Source organism: Symphodus melops, assembly GCF_947650265.1.
Source record: "Symphodus melops genome assembly, chromosome: 11".
Lineage (NCBI taxonomy): Eukaryota > Metazoa > Chordata > Actinopteri > Labriformes > Labridae > Symphodus > Symphodus melops.
In genome coordinates this window covers 9823341-9846157 of record NC_136701.1, presented here as the reverse complement: position 1 = coordinate 9846157, position 22817 = coordinate 9823341, and the positions used below count along the sequence as shown (strand labels likewise).

General features: G+C 40.9%; 1 protein-coding gene across 1 annotated transcript in view; it reads left to right on the top strand.

The window, feature by feature from the left end:
- LOC306831502 (cell adhesion molecule DSCAML1-like) overlaps positions 1 to 22817 on the top strand; it is a 55525-nt gene that overhangs the window by 11022 nt on the left and 21686 nt on the right. The window contains 5 exon segments of the mRNA XM_079355638.1: positions 2349 to 2495; positions 19723 to 19869; positions 19953 to 20231; positions 21576 to 21851; positions 22062 to 22358. Coding sequence (XP_079211764.1) covers positions 2349 to 2495; positions 19723 to 19869; positions 19953 to 20231; positions 21576 to 21851; positions 22062 to 22358 — 1146 coding nt within the window.

The following is a 22817-nucleotide window of genomic DNA, read 5'->3' as shown; positions in this document are numbered from 1 at the left end:
TTAATAAATATAAGACTTTAACATGATGTTAACATTCACACACTTTTTAAAGGAGGAGTAAGGATAAAGAATTCACCACAAAAATGAAATATTGTTGAGAATCTATTTCTGGAGGGTTTGACCAGAAGATGCCTTTGTTCCCATCATATTTCATTTCTCTCCTGCTCCTCTTCCCTTGTTCTTCAAACTGTTCTCTTGTGCCAGACTAAATATAGCCACAGCACACTTGTTTAATTATGTCTCATTAACAAACCTAATTGGTGTTTCCCATTGATTGGGCCACGTGAGGGTGCTTTAATAAAAGAGACCTTGTCTAAAGTAAAACTGTGCTACTGGGGGTTTGAGTTCTTCTAGCTCTGTAGAACCAGAAACATGATGTAGGAGAAGGAGGAGAAGAAGAGCCTCTAAAGCGTTATATAAATGTAAAGTAGGAAGAAGAAGAAGAAGAAGAAGAAGAAGAAGAAGAAGAAGAAGAAGAAGAAGAAGAAGAAGAAGAAGAAGAAGAAGAAGAAGAAGAAGAAGAAGAAGAAGAAGAAGAAGAAGAAGAAGAAGAAGAAGAAGAAGAAGAAGAAGAAGAAGAAGAAGAAGAAGAAGAAGAAGAAGAAGAAGAAGAAGAAGAAGAAGAAGAAGAAGAAGAAGAAGAAGAAGAAGAAGAAGAAGAAGAAGAAGAAGAAGAAGAAGAAGAAGAAGAAGAAGAAGAAGAAGAAGAAGAAGAAGAAGAAGAAGAAGAAGAAGAAGAAGAAGAAGAAGAAGAAGAAGAAGAAGAAGAAGAAGAAGAAGAAGAAGTTCTAGTTCTATGAAACCACAGCTGGAACAAAGCTCCATCTGAATGATAGTTACTCTGCATCATTGTCCCCTCCTCCTCCTTTCCATCATTCATTCAGGCCAGTCAGTCCCTCCCCCTTCCCTCCTGCCGTCAACATCTGTTTTCATATTCTGCCTCCCAACACCGACCTGAACTAATACTCATATTAATTCTAATACTAATACTAGCGCCAAGTTGAGGATTTGAGCCAGGACCCTGAGCTGCATGCCAGCCGGTTGCTGCCTTCATTCCCACATGACCCTAAAGCCCTGCCTCAGGAGGCAAGGGATTAGCAAAGAAGCAAACATCCTGCAGCCAGCGGCCTCTGTCGGGCTCTAAGGCACAGGTTACAATAGGACAGGACGCTTTATTTGGAGGGTCAGCCTACTGGCCAGGTTGTTGAACTTGCCCTTCCACTGAGCAATAATTCAATTTAGTTTAAAACACTTTTTCTGCATCCTGCAAACAACAGTTTTTAAGCAAATTGCCACCACTGTTGGTTTCCATATGATATCAAATCCAGTTGAGAGATCTGTTTTTTTTCTCCTCAAGTGCTCAAAGAAGATGCAAATTTCCATGCAAGTGTTCCCCTCCTGCAGCATGAATGTATGCACGCTGTCATCACGTCTGTTACCAGGGAAGGGATTCCGAACCAGTTTCTTAGCAACCCTCAGATACGTCCTAGCTTTCATGTGATTTTTGCTAATGAGTCCCCGCTCATTGAACAGAGTGTATAATAATGTATGAACCTGCATAAACTGAAGCACCAATAACCCCTCAGCTCTGGTCTGTCCTCATGAAGTTCTGCACAAAAACAGTTAAGTGTTACATGGTAATGTCATGCCAAACCTGGAAAATAATTTCCATGATTATCCTGCTTAATGGCTGCTCGCGCCATTTATGGCGAAAGCAGAGGCAGGATTAGAGGAGTTCAAACAATACACGAGAGTGGGACAGTCTTTCTGAATTAGTGTGGAGTGCTGGAGTAATTGATGAAAGGCTGTTTTTGCTCTGGAGTGTTAATGTGTTTGTATTTGACGATGTAAACATGAGTAGGTTAGGGGTTTTGTCCTGGAACAGGACTAACATTGAATGTAATTAAAAGGCCCAAGTTATGAGATTACCATGATGTTGACAACAGAGATGGTTGAAGATATTCTGTTCAAAAAATCAATTTATTTAAAAAAAGTAACCAAATTATTCTTAAAAGACATTTACAGAGGAAACTTTGTCAAACACCTAATATTTAGTGGTAAGGAGAATTGTTCTGATACCTGGTACCTGCTACTGGTTTCTGTATCAACCAGACCAGACAGAACTACAGTGTGGCGCTCTGAGAGAGTGCAATGATTGCAAAAAGTTAGAAAAATGTCCTCAATCACTGTTATTTTCAACAATATAATTGTATAATAATTGTTTTACGGCAATTGAACAGGGCACTGAAACAGTCGCTCTGCAAGTTAATATGGAGAAGAAAAACTAGCAACGGAACATTTGTAACAGTTAGAAATATATCCTGACATTTCTGTTTCCTAATTATCAGTTTTCAGGGAGCCCTACACGGTGCGGGTGGCGGACCAACGCTCCATGCGGGGCAATGTAGCCGTGTTCAAGTGCCTCATCCCTGTTGCCGTGCAGGAGTACGTCAGTGTCGTTTCCTGGGAGAGAGACACCGTGTCCATCGTCCCAGGTAAGGCATGGGGAATCTGAGGAATGTGGTTTATTCAGGAGAAGATATGGTTGTGTCACTTCAAAGGATTCAAGTGTGTGTGTGTGCGTGTGTGTTTGTGTGTTTATGCAGTGATGAGTTTCAGTTTGTGTGTGTGTTGATGCACCGCTATGCTCCATGTTTGACCGAACTCTTAACTCGTGTCTTCTGTCTGCTCACTGTTCTGGATCACTGCTCTGGTCCTCCTCCTCCTCCTCCTCCCTCCTCTCCTCTTCTTCTTCCTCTTGTCTCAGACGCTTCCGTTTCTGCAATCACTAGTTTTAAATTTTATCACTCACAACCCCCCCCCCCCCCCCCCCCCCACGTCAATTATTGTGATTGACATGGCTTTACACAGGCTCTATGCCATGTGGTGTTACTACTGCTCACTTCCTCCTCATCAGATCTATTTCTGTCCGCTCCCTGCTTGTCTCAGCACCGTGTCCTTGAAGAACAGGGCCACAATTAGAGACACAGGATGTCAATAGGACTGAGACCCTACATTCATCTTCATTAACCTCATTTGTGTTCGTGAGTGTGTATGTGCAAGAGAAAGAAAGAGAAATGCAGTGTTCAGCCTTTATGTCTTTCCTCAGTCTTTTACATTATTATAGGATTTGATTATATACTGCGCAATGCATGTTTGAAATGTCTGCATCATTATTTAATGGTTGCAATAACAAAGCAGCAGAGAGGCATGGGCTATACAGTAAAGGAGGAAAATGAGCCAAAAGAGGAGACTCAAGGAGGGTAGTAGGGCAAGAACGGCCTCAGGTCCTGGCAGATGGTGTTTTATATTATATGTATGCAAAACACAGACACAGTGTCGCACACAAACACACATGCACCATGGTCTCAGTAATTTGCTAGTTTATGCATTTTGTTGTGATGTTGTAGTTGTTGTGTACAGTGTGTAAGTGTGTTTAGGTATTTTGTAGTTACCATGTGTGTTAAAGTTGCTAAAATTAATTTTATATATTTCTTTGAAAAACGAACCAGAACATGTCTGCACCTGCACAAGTAATTCTCACTCTCACTTTTGCACATTTGATCACAATAACAACATGGCTTCCAGTGATTTCTGTGTTTCTGCATTTGGCTGTCCTCTGTGTGTTTATGGGTCTTTATGTATGTAGTTTTGCTGTGTACTGCATGAGGCTGCTGTGTGTAATTAGGGGTATATAGGTCAGTTGATGAGCAGTGAGTGTGAAGATCAGATGTTGAACATGATAAGCTGCTCAGTGAACTCAGCCGCTTGTTTTCCTACTACAAAAAAACACAACATGGACTTTTGTGTTTATTTTCAACCTTGACCTCAAAATTATGCCCTCATCCACTTTACAGCCAATCGAAACGGGACATTATCTGACAAACAAACACAAATTCAAAACCCTCTGCAGAATGCTTTATAATCTGAGTATTGTAAAAACCCTCAGAGCCTTCAGTATCATTTACATATATATGCACATATAAATATACTGCACATACTAATACAGTCCAATGGGAGGGATTAATGTGGATCTTAAGCTCTCCTGTTAACTTTCTCATCAACCTGCTCCAACATCTCTGGCCAAACTCTGTCTGCCTCCTGCCTGGCTATAAAGCACTGTTTAAACAGATATAATGAAGATGTGAAAATTAAAATTGATTTTGTGACTGAGCGTTCTCTGCATGCGAGCATGTGGGCGGTCCCTTGTCTTTGGCTGTCACTACTTCTTGTTCTCGGCTTGAGAAACACAGCAGGAGGGGGCAGGAGGTTGATCGTGAGAGAGTAAATCTATACATACTTGTCTCTCTTTAAATAAGTAACAGCCAGTGTTTTCTGACATCTGTGTTTGCTGTTCAAGGTCATGAAAGGTTAGAGGTCATCCCAGAAGGCACCAAGGAGTCAGAGAGACCCTGGACTGTTTTAAAATTGCACAGAATTGCATGGAAATTCATTAAAAAAAAAATTTTTTTGTATTTTGTTAAATCTCTCCTATCTGCCTTGATGGTATCATCCTCACTGGCTGGGATTTATTTATTTTTTTAGTTATAAAACTAAACAGGGACATTGTCTGCTGAAATGCACTGCAAACAAGCCAAAGAGCTCAACTGTCACTGAGCTTTTCTTTGAATTTTATAGATTTTGTTTGGCCCGTTGCAACAAGAGGAAATATATCTGTTTAGTTTCCTGCAATGCCTTTTCAGCTGCAAACCTGAGTGTGAGGAAAAAGTGCCATAAAGCTTGATATACCTTCCATGTTGATGAAAAGACAGCATGGTGTTTCTGTTAAAATCTTGAAATGTACTTGACATCTGTTTGAGGTAGTTTTCATTGATTGATTTCTTTATACGTTTCATTGTCAAAAAAAGAGAATACATTATTAATCCCAAATAACAACATGACAAGTTTAAACTGCAATATACAACAAAAAGCCATAGACATATAGATATATATTCACCAGTGGCAATAGCAAGCTAGCACAGCCTTTCCTCTTCTTTACACCAGTCAACAATTTTGTTTTTTTAATAAAATTTCTCAGCATTTCACTTGAGCTTGAAACCCATCCCAATTCCTTCCTGATCCCAACAATCTGTATATGAAGTAAAAAGAGGTTTCAAATAAGATCATGCATTTTAAATTGTCCACTTACTCTTTTTTTTTTTTTTTTTTTAAACCCTTTTAAATTCCTTTGTAGAGTCATTTCGTGTGCTGATCAGTAACACAATCACATATCGGTGTGAAGGTTGAGTTGATGACATAACACAACGCAGCCGTGCCCTCTGCACCCCAACAGGTTCTATTTTGTCAAACACACACGTTACCCATCTGGAGCCATGTGTGTGTGTGTGTGTGTGTGTATTTATGTGTGTATAAGTAAGTGTGAGTGAGTGTGTGTGAGTGGAGTGTGTGTGTGTGTGTGTGTGTCTCATGTCCCACTTTTCTGTCCAGCCTGGACAGTGAGGGGGTTTAGGAGGGGAGGGGTGCTTGCAGACTGACCTATTTCCCTCTCACTTCCCTGTCCCGTAAACCATCCCTGTAGTTAAGCTTTGTGTGCATGTTTTTGTGCATGTGTTTGTGACCCTCATGAGACAATGGAGGCTAGTCTGAGCGGTGATCTGAAGGAGAAGAGCTGGAGCGCAGACAGACGGATGGAGGGTTTGTAGATTGGAATAAAAACAACAACAGTGGGATGCAGAGAGGGTTCAACTTTCAGATCGAAGCCGTCAGTTTTACCAGCAGAAAGTTAATGAGAGGCTCCCGTGAACAGAGACCCGACCAGCAGATGGCTGTGGCCACATGGTGGTCCACAGAAGATGCCCAAGCATGCTCCAACTCATCCTCCTGCCACACAGTTTGCTCCTGTTTGTGTATTTGCACAGCGATTTGATACACATGGAATTAAAACCAGCGCTGGAAGGCAAAAACCAAAAGGAAATGAATCCACAAACTTCCTTTTTTTCCACCTCCCTGTCGGTCAATTATACCAAATACAGATGATGCTTTGCATGCTGCTTCCAATTGATTTACTGGATCTTTTACACACACTGCAATATTAAGATAACTATGAGAGAAAATGTGCATTAGATGAGTGAGCTGGGTTTAACCCATCAGTGAGTAAACACTGAGTTAACAGTCTTTAATGTGAACTTGGGTCCTAAAGGGTGACACCGGGTGGTGAGGTCACTTACAGGCTACATTACAGATCAATCATCTGCCCCCTGGGGTCCCTGCTGGAAGTCAGGCAGTTCAACATGACACAACAATACACAATCATACACACACACGCACACACACACACACACACACACACGTCATGCACACTTTAACTGTATAGAGGGTCATTTGGGAATACATGGAAAAAAACACTTAAGTTTATGAATTAGTGGGATAAGCATGTTGAAGGAGGTTAGCTAAGCTAATTAGTTTAGAAAATCACATTATTTAATGAAGAAATGACTACCTTCAAGATCTGCAACATATTTTTTTTAGTAATGATTAATTCATATGTTAGCTAAATTCTTCATTAGTGAAATTACATTTAGTTGAAATGCAAGATAACGGTGAAATATGAAGGCTGTAATCTCCTACAGCCCAAAGAGATGTCATCAATCCCGTGTTACTTTACCCAGCTGACACTCCAAAATGGAAATATGTTATTTTTTAAGGTTGCAAAAAAATTTGTTTTTTTTCTTGATGAATAACAAAATGGTCTAATAGGCGATCAAAAAACTTTGGAACTAGTCCAATGAACGATTGTTTAACTCTCACTTAGTTTTTTGTTTTAGCTTTAGTAAAGTCTGTGCATGGTGAGTGCTTAATAAATGACATTTCTACTAAAAATGAAAGGTCCAAAGCCAAAGCAATATTTAGCATCTTTGAGTTGATTATAAGAAAAGGGAACCCCATTATGCAAGTTCAGTTTAATGTACCAACCACACCATGGGTTAAATGTACCCAGCTATTTATTTGGGGATATAAATATTAGATACATGTGTACGATTCAAATATGTTGATGGCATTTCTGATAAGCTACACATGCAGTCACATGTTTTTCTCTCAGTAATTAAAGCAGCGTGTCATAAGGGCTATCCACACACACACACACACACACACACACACACACACACACACACACACACACACACACACACACACACACACACACACACACACACACACACACACACACACACACACACACACACACACACACACACACACACACACACACACACACACACAGGTGCACGGAGGAGAGAGGTGACAGAGGCAGCAGGACGTCATGGAGAGCAGTGGTGTTAGGACACGATGTCTGTGTTTGTAAATCTATGCTCGTGCACTCGGAGCAGGAATACATTAATAGATACAGTTGTCTGGGGCACCGCAGACTCATGTAAACACTAGTCCGATACACACATACACACACAGGCATCTACAAAGTACAAATGTACAAGCCTGCCCTCCACACACATACTCAGAAAAAGAACACAATAAAGCCATTTCAGATTTGTCATAAAGCTGCCTGAATATGGAGCTCTCATTAAAGATTAACTCGGATACATTAAGGCTCTGCTCTGCTCCCGCTGCAGTGTGATGCCTGTCTTGTTGTTGTGTTTGGGTCCAGCCTGGCTGTAACAGGACGTGTGTGACAGAGGAGGGCAGGGAGCACGTGGCGTCCCCAGGGCTCATGGGACACAACCCATCAACTCTCGCCCTCTGTCATTCGCCCAACCTCTCAACAAGTCTCCAAGCAGCGGGTCATGGAGGTTAGCGGAGGACATTAAAAAAGTCATGCAATGAAGGTGTTATAAACTTGCAAACATGTGGCAATGGCAATAGAACCTGAAATGAGCGGTCTCATGCAAAATGAAACCCTTTAATTTAATTTTAATTTTCAACCTCTAAAATCCAGTTTTCATGCTTCTAAATCAGCCAAAACATGGAGGACGGTCTACTCACCTCCATCTCTTCTATTGCACTGGTTATTTCACCCCCTCTCACATTTGCCCCTCTCTTCTGAGAGCTGGGCAGGAGCAGATGGGCTGCTGGCGGCCATCTTTTACTCAGTTAGGTTGAGTAGGCACGTGGATGGGTGTGTAAATTAGCACAAACAAATGTGTGTGTGTGTGTGTGTGTGTGTGTGTGTGTGTTTGCGTGAAAGGGGCACAATAGGCATAATTATCTCTGCTTGAGAGGCCCTGTTGGGGGGTGGCTTTCATGGAGAGGCGGAGTTCAACAATGGCTCAACCACGGGCTTTGTGTGTGCAGAGCAAAGGGCTGACAAGTGTCGCCTATTATTGACTATTTACACACTACTACACACCCGCTCACGTGCACACAAGACAGGAATGTACACACACTCTGCACACGCCATCGCCATCACCACCGCTTTCCTTTGATGCCTTTTCTTTCTCTTTGTGTAGCCATCAAACACACACAAACACACAGATGAAGTGTGAGCATGTCTGCAGTGCATCGGTGTATCAGTTTCAATCAGTGTAAGAGGGAGGGATGGGAAAGGCCCTGCAAGCACATCACTCTGACACAAATCTGGCTGCTTTCTCGGCCTTCAAGCCCGGCTGTGTCAGGCTACAGCTCAGCGACAGGGACTTTAAGAAGTCACTTCTCATAATCTGGCTTCAAAAGATAATTACTCAACTGGGATCTTTCCCAAAAATGTCTGCTTTGGTATTGTATTGATTATGTTATGGTCATCGATTGTAAAGTTCTCACTGAGAAAATTATACTCCTGCAAAGTCTTTCAGAACACGTCTTTTAAAAGTCAGAGTTTAAGTAAATGGGTAAAATACATTGTTTTGTTCCATTAATTAAAAACACTTTTTTGGCACTTTGTGACTTATTCTTATCAATGTATCAGGATCATCTGGTCATATTCAGCAGTTATCTGGATCAACACGTGTGTGAGTACATGTGAGTTCAGTTAATACATAGTTTTATGGGTCGATGTGTAAATCATAAGTCCCTTGAGATCGCTCTTTTGTAAATGAAATTATATTTCCTTAACTGAGAATGACTTTATCAGGAACATTATTTCAACAAAAAAATAACCTGCATGACTGGTTGATTCTAAACTCTTTCAGCTATTTAAATAAAAAAAAACCAATTGATTATTTTGTTAAGTTAAGAATCAGCATAAGATCTGGCTCCCCAATGGTCCACTGGTTTAGTCGCATCACATATATTGAGGCTGTAGTTCGTGGCGGCCCAGGTTCAAGTCCAAACCTGCAGCCTCTTTTCTGCAAGTGCCAGACGTCCTCCTCTATCCACTGTCCTGTCTAAATAAAGGCAAAAGCCCAGGAAGAATATGCATAGATCTGATGGTGGACTGAGCCGTTTGTGTATCTCAGAGATGTTTACATTCATCACTCTGTATATTTCAATAACTGATCATTGAAGATTTGTGGAAGGACACATATCAGTGTATTGTTACACCTCCGTCAAAGAATGTTCATAAAGCGCTAAATCTGCTTTACAAATCCAAAGCTGAACCACGACTTCATCATCAAAGTACCAACATTGCTGTTCTCCCAATGACCAAGAGGCACTTATTGAAAAATTACAACAAACAGTAAAATCTCACCAAAAGTTTAACTAATCGTCCAACGGTTTGTAATCTTAGCTTGTCAAACTATAACAACACATGGGGTTCATTTTGATCAGTTCCTTATAATCCAAACTGGATCTCAGGTCTGATCATCAGGTCCTGCTCCTGGGTTAACCACGTTGTAATTTCTGTGATATATTCATTAATTCAGCCAACAAGAATCCTTAAATAAATCCTAGTATCCGGCTCTGTAAAGGATAGGTGTTAATCTGCATTTGTAACAACGTCCGGCGTTCACCAGTAAAGTGAAAGCAGCAAGGCTTGTGTCAAGGCTTAGAGTTAAAGAGTTGGAGGGTTTATGTGGTCTGGATTGTGTTAAGAAATAGGATTTGAGTAAAGAGGTTTTTCCTCTTTCCCTTTCTTTCTTCCACTCTTTTGTTTAGGCGAGCAAAGAGGGATTAGTGTGAGAGATTACTGCAGGCTTTACTTAGAAATAGTATTTAAGGAAATGCTTATTTTGTGCAGCAAGTAGCGATGGCAAGACGTTTGCTGCTGTCGTCCTATCATTGTGGACTGCAGGGATTCTCTCTATATATTATGGTCCTGAAATGTTGTGTTATAACCATTAATTTGAAATGTTTCCCTGATTTTCGTGGATTTTTTAAGGAAGTAAAAGTTTAATTTATTATATCACAGTGTAATGATAATAGGGTATTTTAATGAGAATATTGACATTCAAGTGCAGGGTAAATAAACACTGCAGACTAAGAGTAAATCTCCAAAATGGATATTTCTCATCGAGCCCAAGATAAATGTTATTCCAGAAAAGAGTGATGGATTTCAACGCGTCTGTAAGAGCATGCACTGTGAGGAGACATGATTGGGGATCAAATGGGATCCCTGGTGGTCATCCAAGTGCCATGTTCCTACATGACCTCTCAATCAGACCTATTGATCCGCCGCACTATTAGCTGTCCAAACACACATTAAGGCCAGATCAACATGGCAGGCTGTGATCGACTGCCGTGGACAAGAAGGTGAGAGGAGGTGAACGCATCAGAAAGCTGCTCCGAGGTTAATGTGATGGAAAATTCTGTGGGAAAGGAAGGTTGTGCTGTTGTTTGTGGACTAGTATGTACATAGTAAATGTCATGTGTAAGCAAGTCAATAATTTAGCATGGTTACAGCATAAGTTGTTTGCTCCCTCTGTTTCTCTAACAGTGAAAATCAGTTAAGACTTCCGTCAACAGTTCAGCACATTGTATACACCAGGGAGGATACAGAGCAAACAGCATCACTGATGTATGTTGATGTATTGATATGTTGATAGACATGTTTGTTCAATGGGAAACATAACAGGCCTACTATCATAAATACATAACATACTATCATAAAGGTCTAGGGAACTGTTTGCACACTTTAGTTATAAGAAACTGTAGACTGTGAGGATGGAGGAACTGTAAACTATGCCACATTTATTTTTTTGCAAATCTGTCTTTTTTCTGTTAAATGTGTGCCCTCTTCAATGCCAGAAATTATACCAGTTAGATTAAAAGCATGTTTTTCAAGACCTTTAAATTACTTAGTCAAATCAACAATCCAATGGAAGACTGTAGTAGACTAATAAAACCAGGAAATCCTGTTGCTCAACTGATACTTTCAGCTTTATTCCCAACATGGACTGGCAGGTTGTTTTTAATGGGCTAATGCAAAGTCAGAGAATCAATGTCAACTACAGTCAATTCAGAGTCTCTGGTTCACCTAAACTGCTAAACTTAACACAGGTTGAACATACAGTCTGAACTGAGCTACAGATAAAGAATCAGCAGTTTGGAAAAGGATGACCAGGTCTTCCTTGGGTTTGGCAGATGGGGTTCAGATTTAAAGTACATTAAGTACATCGAAGTCATGCCATGAACTCAAAACTTTAATGAACATCTGTGGATACCTGCCAGTTTGAAGATTCAGCATTATACAGAATATGATCGTTTTTATTCCATAAATTCATATAGTGGTTAAAAGAGCTCAATTTGGCTTGCCTCACTATAAGGACACTTCCTATATTATTGTACTAGTAATATTCATTTCAAAACATCTACCACAAACTTTTCTGAAGTACTGTTTTTAAAGAATGATTTGAACTTTTGACAGAGTGGTTCGACATTGTGCTACATCTTCTTCAGTAAACAACCATCTTTTCTCTGCTACACTTCACCCACTGGAAATAATTGTTTCACATCGCATCTTTCATTCATTGATTACTGCCTGTAAGGTTTAACACAGACAATTGCACGCACAGCCCTGTATGTATGTAAGAAAATAATACATAATTTGGTACCTTAATCATTAAAAATGATTTGTTGAGCTGTTAGGGATTCTAACTTTATTTCCTTTCTGGTGTCTGGTATGTGTGTGTATATGTGTGCATGCGTGTGTGTAATAGTAGTTAAGCGCTCTCTCTCTCTCTTTCTCTCTCTCTCTGTGCTGGGCTGTGACTCTCCTCTGCCACCAGCACTCTAATGGGGAGGGACCGGGCAGCTCACTCAGTGCCGCTAATGCAGCTCACTGCCCCGGGCCATGGGCTAAGCTGGAGTACACCACAATTCACACACACACAATATGGCAGACACACAACATACATCCAACTCTGTCTTAAATGTGTTGCTGTACCAAAACAAGGTGGAGGGTTGTCTCTGGATTTTGATTTTGACTGTGTGATATTTACTTTGCGAGGACAGAGTTTCTTCACAGAGTGTTCAGACCTTTTAGTGCCCATGTTATCATCAGTTCAATAAGAGTTCTATGTGTAGAAGTAAGTGTTTGGACCTTGGTGACAAGCTTCTGTATAGTGCCGTGTATAGGGATGTGTGTGTATAAGTGTGTGTATGTGGTTTCTCTCTCGGGACTCTCATTATCACTGCTGTCCCAGATGTCACCAAGCACATGAAACACACGTCATGAATAATGGAGTCCTATTTCTACATTTCTCCCCGTTTCTCTCTCCTTTCCTCCCACCCTCTTCTCCTCCATCCTTCTTTCCCTCTGATGCCTCTACTGATGCTTAATCTCCTGCGAGCTGCCACGTTCTGAGATGGTCCATTTAGCTTTATGTGGCGTCGTCAGCGTGTCTGGTTTGGGTGGGTTTATAGTGGGGAACATGGCGTCTCTGCGCCACCGCATTGAGTTATATCTATGCAGACGACTACACCGCTTTTGCGTAAGATCTGTTTTATGGCTGTGCCTTGACTGCCCATTCAGCCTCTTGATACACCCCCCACAAACCCCTGCACAGCCTCCCCCCCTCCCCCCCGTGTTTACTGTTTAAAGTCACACAGGGCAAATTGGGACAGAGCAGTCAAGTGAAGCAGAAGAGACGTGGTCCAATCGCACTGTAAACTGGACCCTGCTCAGTCTGTCTGCTCTGTCTCATTACTATTTCCCTGAGTCTCCACCTTTGTTTGTTTGCTCCTCACCTCTGCTCCTCTCAACTTTTTCCAACATCCCCAATGCTCACGCTGAGTTGCTGTACAACACAAGGGTCAAGGCAGGGAGAAAACATGATTGAAAGATGAGGTAAGCAGTCAGAATTGGTTAGAAAAGAGCACAGCAGTTAGGATTAGACAGCCAAGCGTGGCTTTTTAATGAAAACATGACAGAGCTGTGGCTTCTTCAACATCTTGCATCTCGTCCCCTTTCTTGCAGAAAAAATGAGCGAGAAAAAAAAAAAGGGATGAATGCTGAGATTCACATATTGCTCATGCAGCGTTAGCCTTAACTGGCAGCCTGGCCCGTGCTCCGTCTGAACACTTTTCTCGTGTTAACAAAGTCCCTTTTATGGAGGAGATGCAGCGAGGGCGGGCCAGCATTGCACAATTAGTTGTTGCTCATGAGTTGTGCCAATAAAACCTGCTTTGAATGTGAATTAAAAAGAGTTAAGAGGGTGCTGTTCATAGATGTTAAGTAAGAGTGCGGGCAAAAAAAGCCAGGAAAGTGTATACATTTAATTGGCTGACACCTGCTTCTACTTGGGCTTTAAATGTACACAGCAAAGAGAGCAGAGGGAGGAGGAGAGTGCTCTTGCTTTGAATGCGGATGTAGCAACCCCCCCCCCCCCCCTTTTTTTTTTTTGCATAAAGGACGGGTGAACACAGACATCCACTGTTATCTCCTCCACAGTTCATCAACCATCTCTTCGTCTCGTTTTCTCAATTGTTTTTTGCACTCCCTAAAGCTGTTCATTCAGTCCAAAATTGCCACTGATTTTCTGCTTTTTCAAATTCTTCTGCTGCATAATTGGACGGCTGCCATTCAATGACTTCTCTTTGTAATTTTAAAATGCAGTTTATATTATATTTTGGCCTATTATAAGACCTAGTATAGGTGTTTTTTTCTCTGTTTGATAGTGTATGTATGCGTGTGAGCCTGGCATGTCTGTATTTGTGAGCACCAAGCTTTTTCAAGCGCTGCAGAGAATATCTCCGGAATATGCTTTTTTTTTTTTTTTTTTTCTTTTTTCCGTGACAGTCACAAGTCTTTGATCCGCTCCTTCCTTCTCCTCCCCTCTCTCGTCTTACCTTCTTTCAAATTCTTCTCCACAACTTGTCTTTGAGAGCAGGGTATAAGGCAAAGAAACAGAATGCCATTTTACCATTGTCAAAATTACCCCATTTTCATACCCAACATTTTAAGGATTAGTATCTATTTTGAATAATTACAACAACTTAAGTCCGTCTGTGATTTTTTTGTTTCAATTAAACTGTTGTATGTTTTTTTGTTTGTTTGTTTGTTTTTGTTGAAAGGGGGGATCTGTCATCAAATACAACCATTTCACTGCATCACTTTTAAAATAAATTTCATTATTCTTTGAATAATTAAAACAACATCTCTGTCTATCCTCTGCCACATGTCTTTGGAGGATAAAATGTTGTTGTTTAATGCCTAAAAGCACAGTATGGGGAAAAAAGCACATTTTGTTTTATATTCACGTTTTTATCTAAAATCTACAGTTTATGTTGATTTTTAGCCTATGTGGTCTGATTTCTTCATAGAACAGTCTTTTTTTTAAATGTTCAGCTTACATTTCAACAAAGCCAAACCTCTGAAATGGACAAAATTTCATTCCTAAAAGTGTCCATTTAAAAGTGATTTAGTTAAACTTTTAAATAAACTAATACTACTACTATCTCTTCAGTGGCTCCACATGCTGTAGGCTTCTATCAGATGGATTTCACACTCCTGTCAGTTTGTGGAGGAGTGAAACCTCTGACCCATCACTTCTTTGCCACATTTTCTTCTTCTGCTGCCTTACACTCCTCATAATGAGCAAGGAAAACACACTAACCTTGATTTAACTGAGAGCCCTTCGAGGCAAGGAACCAGTGCCTTTGACCATCAACAGAGTTGAGTAAGATGGAGACCCCAGGGATCGGACTGAAGTGATCTGTTAGGGGAGAAACAGGGATGTAACTTCGATTGCTCATTATCCTTTTCCAAACTGATTAGATATGGGTTCCATAAAGGGAACTCCCATAGGAGAACCAGAGCTTTTACATGTGCTATGCAGTCCCTTTGTATTTTTATTTTACTGACATTTTTGTTGCTTTGAAAACAGAAACAGTTATTTCAGGCACTTTGGTGTCATAAATATGTTTCCTAAAGGATTTTTAAAAAGCTGTCTCCTAAAATAGTCTACATCAGATGAAGTGGAAACTTGCCTCTTTAAAACATGTAGGTCAGTTTGGTGTTCAAGAGCTAAATTGGTTTCCTGTTGATGTTAGAGAAGTCCATCTGTGTTTCAGAACTGCATAAACAACTGCCAATGAACAGGCCCCGAGTATTTTTTGATACGTGTTTTTTCTTCACTCTCAGTCACTCTCACAACAAACAACACAGATCCCTGTCCTGCAGCTAAAGAAACCTTAAAAGTCAATTAAATCATTCTCATTTCGAGGTTCAGAAGTGGACAAACATCAGACTGAGACCCAGGATAAGAGAAAACCAGTACCAAGTATTTTCTGTTTCATGTTTTTTGAAAATATTTGTGATTGGTTACAAAACCCATGTGCATCTCAGTAGCTATTTTTAGCCACTTTACACTGATGCGATTGTTTTGCCCATTCTTCTCTCCGAGCTCTATCACCAGCTTGCCATTCAGATTTTTGTTGTCACATATAGTCAGGGGGTTTCACCTTTTTGTGCTCGAGGATTGTAAACATTTTGTGCTTTAATTGTTGCTTAAAGTACAGCCGAAATCGTAGCAGGATGGCAGTGTGAAGACCCTAGCAACAGGGAGAGGATGAGGAAAAGCGTGAGAGAGGGAGGGGAGGGGGAAAGATGCAGAACATCAATAAATAATGGCCCCACTGAGGAGGTGGAAATATGGGCCTCGTTATCTTTGCGCCGACGCCTTCATTTGCATGTGAGAAAATGAGGCTGCTACCAACTTACACACGTACATACACACACACGCACACACAAGATCTTGGACCCAAATGGGCTACAGTATGTATCCTATTTATAGACTCTGTCATGCTTTTTATTTTTTCCTATTCTCTCTCACACATTAATACTTCTATTATTTCACCTTTTTTTTCACCTCTTTGGATTTGTCACAGCAGCATGTTGGGCCTGTAGAGGCCGCAGGCATTTTGTTGGATTAAAATAATGAAAGCGAATGTAAACCTTTACAATACAGAGGGGTTTGTCGAGGACATGGAGCACAATTAATTTAAGTAATGGCATTTTATTACATACATGCATAGAAAAGCAGAGTACACATACTGACACTGAATAACAACAACTTTTACATGTGTCTCATTCAGTCATTTATTTGATCCTTTCAGTCTATCTGTAGATTTAAACCAGCTTCAAATACATGTGTACTGCCTAAAGCCGATGGTGGATACATGTGGGATTAAATTATCTCCGCAAATTTTTGTATGCATGTTTCAGTAAAAACATCTATCATGAAAAGATGAATTTAAAAGCTTCTACAATAAAAAAAAAAAGTGATCTGGGGATTGGGAGGGCGGTCTGGGTTATACTATGTATTTAAATAGCAAATATAGTTAAATATAATCTATTTTGAATATTATTTTCCTTGTATTATATAATTATAGCAATTGAGAATGATAAATATTATGGCTGGGTATTGGAAAGGACCTCACAACACACGACTGTACATGTGTGTCATTCCAATTCAAGTATATTATAACATTTTTCATTAGAATTTAAAACATCAATATGAGACTATTAAAAACAATCTTAATTCCTGTATTGATTCCATGACAACAAAAACATAATCCCTAAATAGCCCAAATTGGGAACTTTCCTGTTTGTAATGACCAAAGTCCATACAGTGTTGGTGTAGAAACAGCCACTAAACACATAGAATAGAGAATGATTTTAAATATTGTTAAATGTAGCACAAGGCATCTATAAGGAGGTACTAAGGTTATGGTTTATCTCTCAGCCAGAAGGCTGGGGTTTTGATCCACAGCTCCTTTAGCCATATATCAGTGTCCTTGGGCAGGTAGATGAATCCTTAACATATCACTCCTCTGCCATTAGTGTGTGAATGTGACATGCGATGAAAGGTCACACTCACTATAGGCAATCCGTACTAGGCCCAAGAACGCTTGAGTCCCAAAGTCCAGCAGAGGAAGGGGAGGGGGGGTCAACAGGGCCGAGTGTGAGTGCGCCCTCAAAAGCACTTTGCCTATCAGAAGACTATAAAACACAACACAAGCTCAAGTCCATTCACTATTTACCTATTTCACCAATTTATTGAAAAGCGTTATGGGCAGGAAACTCAATATAGTATCGAGAAAACTAAATGCACAATCATTTTCTGTGTCGAGTTTGTCACACAGCCCTAATGCTTGTGTTCTCCAAATTTCTCGATCCAGCTGTTACTAGACAGGGTCGCTTTAGTTCCCCTCCAGACTCCATCTGCATCAGGGATACATGAACAGTTTTGCACAATCTTTTCATGAATGGGTCTCATTGAGACTCATAGAAAATCCAACAATGTTGCTGTCCTTTAGGCAATGCAGCCTCTTTCAAAAAGCTTCTTTCTGGGTGAAAGACCTCTGTAAAGAACCATTTATAGTTGATGAAGAACACTTAAGCCTCTAAATGGTTCCTTCAGAGCATTTTGCAAGAAGGGGGTGCTGCTATTTTTACTTGGTCTTTTTGCTTCTTAGTTCACGATGTTTTATAATTTGAGAACCAACGAAATATTGTCAAACTACCCAGTAGATGTTCCAGGCACTTTTATTCTTGTGCATAGATAGTGGGCTTTCTGATGGTACAGTTGATCAGCTGTTTCCTTGGTTGATAAAACGATAAACGCAATCTTTGGTTCCTCTCCAATTACAGAATTTCTCTTCTCAGTAACTTGTAACTTGTGTATAACTTTTTACACTTTTATTAAACACAAAAACATGCTTGTCTGAGACATGCAGTGTCTGAGACACGAGGAGAACAGAGGTTTTTGGTGATTATGAAGTTCACCACATGACAGACTACAGACTAATAAAAAAAAGATGTAAATGTAAATGAAAACCAAATATAAGCTTGGAAAAAAAGACTGTAGCATTACACCATCATGTAAATATAGCACAAATGGAAAATAGTTACGCAACACCAAAAGCTAACAACAGCTGCTTTCAACTCTGATTTCCTGCATGCATGCATGTCTGCATGTTTTGCTGCAGCTGTGTGTCGATGTCTTTGTGTCTGTGTGTGAACGCCACATTGGCTCTGTTTCTCGTTATCAAGTTAAGTCAGCATGAATAAAAGCTGAGGGAGCGCAGTGATTTAGTAATTAATATTTTACTCTGTCTGCCACTCTGCTTAGAGACTGAGAACAAGTGGCTGAGGTAAAGAGAGAGAGGGGGGGATTAAGAGAGTTTACACAAAGAGATGAAGAGCCAACTGTAGATAGACTGATTTTATGTACAAGCCACTCAGTAAACAAGGACGGATTGTGGTGGAAATAACGTGTTGTGCATTGTGTAATCAGTGTTTCAGAGGTATCCCTGCAGAAGAAATGAATTCTGTCCCTTGCTGAAGAGAGAAAGTGTGCTTTTGACAGATCCAACTGACTCTCCCTCTCCTTCGCTGGCTCTCTCCCCCCTGCCTATGTCAGAGTGTTGTGACAGGCGAGTTGTCGGTGTTGTGGGAGTAGCAGCCTTAAAGTGCTCATTATCCTGTAAGGCTTCATTCTGGGGGGCAAACAAAGGCTGCTGTGAAATTGCAGCCTGTGCCTCCTCTTGGGTCATGCAGTATATTCCATGCAAACACATGGTCCATAACTGCTACCTTCCATGTTCGTGGACACGACCCAGACCAACACTGAGCTTGTAGGTAAAATACTGACGCTGATTAACTCACAGCACAGCTCACTCACTCTAATTCAGCTGCTGACCTTTAGCGTAGATGTTAAGAGATACACGCGATAGCTGCTGTTTGAAATCCAACATTGACTGCATTGTATGGTACCAACCTTTAAGAAATCATTTTGAAGGCTGAAAAAATACAGCTTCATTTATGTGGTGTATCTTTGAAATCATTATTTTAAGGTGAAGCCTATCAGGGTGAGGACATCATTTTACAAAAGGAGTTTAAATTAATAGAAACCATCAGTTATTTATATTTGGACAAAAGTTAGCATGTTGTGATACAGTGCATACAGCAGGCCTTTAAATACTACATCTGCTTAAACATGTGGGAGTCAGAGTTTCCAACGCAATTTACTACTGTTAAAAATAAATACGTAACACTCTGAAGGAAGAACATGTAGATGGTTCAGTGATGGCGGTGCGTAAAGAGTTTACACTGTGTGTAGCAGAACAGTAAATCTGTCTCTGCTTCATCTATGGGTGGTGAAAGTGACCGCTGTGTGTCCTTCAGGCCTTGAAAGAGTGCCAGGTTTTGGGGGAGAAAAAAAAAACTTTATCAGGCAGGTAGTGCCAACTGTTCAGGCAGCTGTTTGTTCTTAGCACAACATGTTTTGCAATGAGCACAATGTATTTGAACCAAAACAATCATCTTTGTACACAACTTTTTTTTCTTTTTTTTTTATGCATCTCTGTGTCTGTCAGCAGTTCTCCTTTCAAATTAATGTAAGTCTTTATTGAATGTGTCCTCCTCAGGTAACAGGTTCTCTCTGACCTCCTTCGGGGCTCTTTACATCTCTGATGTTCAGAAGGAGGATGCCCTCTCCACATACCGGTGCATCACCAAACATAAGTACAGTGGCGAGACCCGCCAAAGCAATGGAGCCAGGCTCTCTGTCATGGGTAAGAAGCTTAGTTTAGTCAGTTCACACATGTTTCATGGACATTCGACACAAAAAAACTAACCCTCACTCTTCCCCCCCCAGACCCCAACGAGTCCTCGCCCACCATCCTGGACAGTTTCCAAGCAGGGGAGGTGTACGCTGGCCAGAGTATCGAGCTCCCCTGCATAGCGGGAGGTTACCCCAGCCCAACTGTGCGCTGGCTTAAAGATGGTCGCCCTCTGCCCTCGGATGCCCGCTGGACACGGCGCTTGACAGGGCTGACCATCAGTGACCTGAGGCAGGAAGACAGCGGCAGCTACGCGTGTGAGGTCACCAACAGTTTTGGCTCCAAAGAGGTGTCTGGACAGCTTCACGTTATAGGTGTGTGAGCGCAAATACACACACTTCTACACACACACACACAACCTGACAGACTCCCACGCTGTCTTCCATGTGAATCAGCCTGGCAGTCAGACACATTCAGCAGCTCCTCTGCTTTTTGGTTTGAGGCACACATATAAGTCGCACCTCGAGTGTGTCTGTAACAAACATATGTGTAAGCTGTGCAGTATGATGCCCCGTCATATCAGGTCTCAAACAGAGAGACAGGGCAATAATTCACTGAGACTGGATCCGTAACACAGCTGCCAGCAGCATTCACCATCACAGAGAGAGGGAGGGTGAGGAAGACGGAGATAAAGAAGAGGGTTCACGGAGGGGACGATCAGACATCCAGACAGTGCTGGAATGACATTATCTGCTATGTACTAACAAGATAATAAAAGAGGCGGAGATAAATGTACATTGTGTAAGGTATACAAAGAAACAAAAAGCGTGAGGAGTCGAGACAGAGGGAGAGAATGGAGAGGCGGTGGGCTTTGCCAGTGGGCACATCATGGCAGCACACTCTGTGACTCTGACAGGGTGAGAGGGGGTTGGGAGGCACATAGATGCCCCCCAGCACACACCACCAGCTGCCTTATTGCTCACTGACATTTGCGCACACATGTACATACACACACACACACTCTCGCATTCACACAACCACACAGACACACTCACACACACAAGTGGACAGAGATGTGAAGAGATATCTCCAGCTGTTTTTCTAATGAGTGCGTCGAACTGATTGAGTCACCACGGCTGATTGTGCTCTCTCTTTCTCTCTCTCTCTCTCTCTCTCTCTCTCTCTCTCTTTCCTGTCTCGGTGTATGTAAATGCTGATTGTATGCATGGACCCATGTGTCTCACTTTAAATCCAGCATAATGATTTGAGAGACAAAAACAAGTGGAATTAAATGAAAATAAGAAATACATTTAAAGGACATTTTTTGTAAACAACATTGTAAACAATGTAACAATAGAATAATAAATCATTCATGTTTTGCAAAAGACTCATAACCTGATATAATATTTAGATAAGGTGAAATGTATTCTAAATATTTTTTTAAAAGCTTGAAAAACATAATTTTCTTAAGCTGATCAATATTTAAAGCCATCGTTAACGAATGACCAAAATCGTTATGTTATAAACCAAAAAATAATTGAATTATATTGCATACAAAATGTATTTTTTTTAAGAAGTAGATATCACTTTTACATTAAACCTTATGTAAAATATGAAGTAGTTACGCTGTATGAGCAGTTTTTTAATCATGCTCCAAATTGCTTTTCAGGAAAACTTGAAGACAAAAAAAGACTCACAAACATGTGCCCTTCTTTCAGATCCGCTACGTGTGACCTTGTCCCCCAAGAATCTGAAAACTGGCATAAGCAGCACCCTGTTCTTCACCTGCACAGTGGAGGGCTCTCCAGAATACACCATCAACTGGTACAGCAACACTGAGCCCATTGTCCCTGACCAGCACATCTCCATCCAGGGACAACACAACGACACCCTGCAGATCACCGCAGCGCAGAAATTCCACTCTGGGGCCTACCAGTGCTTCGCCTCCCGAAAGGGTCACACTGCTCAGGACTTTTCCATTATTCTGTTAGAGGGTATGTGGACAGGGAATAGCATGATAGTGCACAATGGGAAATTTGGGGAAAAACAATAAAAGGAAATGATAAAGCATTGTAGCATCAAAAATGACAGGAAAATAGTTTTTCATGTTTAGAGCCTCAATTTTTACTGTCTACATGTCCAAGGTGTCTCACCCTGTCTTCATATATCTGTTTTTCTCCTTCTATCCTTCTGTCTCCTTTTAGATGGTACTCCTCGTATTGTGTCTTCCTTCAGCGAGCGGGTGGTGAATCCTGGTGAGCCTTTCTCCCTCATGTGTGCTGCCAAAGGAGCCCCGCCGCCCTCCATCACCTGGACCCTTGACGATGAGCCTGTGGTGCGAGACTCCACCTACAAGACGAGCCAGTACACCCTGTCGGACGGCCTGACCGTGTCCCACGTCAACGTCAGCAGCCCGCTCATTCGAGATGGAGGAGTGTATCGTTGCGTCGCACGCAACTCGGCCGGTAGCGCCGAGTACCAAGCGCGCATAAACGTAAGAGGTGCCTGTCTGCTTTTCAATATAAATGCACTCTACACCTGACTCTATACACACACACACAGGGCTAATGAGAGGAATATATTACTCTGCATTTCACATAGACTATCTATATCTATCTATCTATCTATCTATCTATCTATCTATCTATCTATCTATCTATCTATCTATCTATCTATCTATCTATCTATCTATCTGTCTGAAAAAGAATGAGCAGTAATTACAAAAGCAGCTATACAAACATTTATTTAAACCAACAAACTGCATAATTGGCAGAAGTGTTATATTTTAATATACAAAAGCTCAATAAGAATATATTATATCTATAATTGCGGCTTAAATGCCGACAGCAGTGCTGCTAATTGGATAAGTAAATTACTTGTAGCGTATGCATTCTTCTTAATGATAGAAATTCATCTTTTTGTCATTTCAGCAGTATTGAATGAATGATTGAAATGCTAAG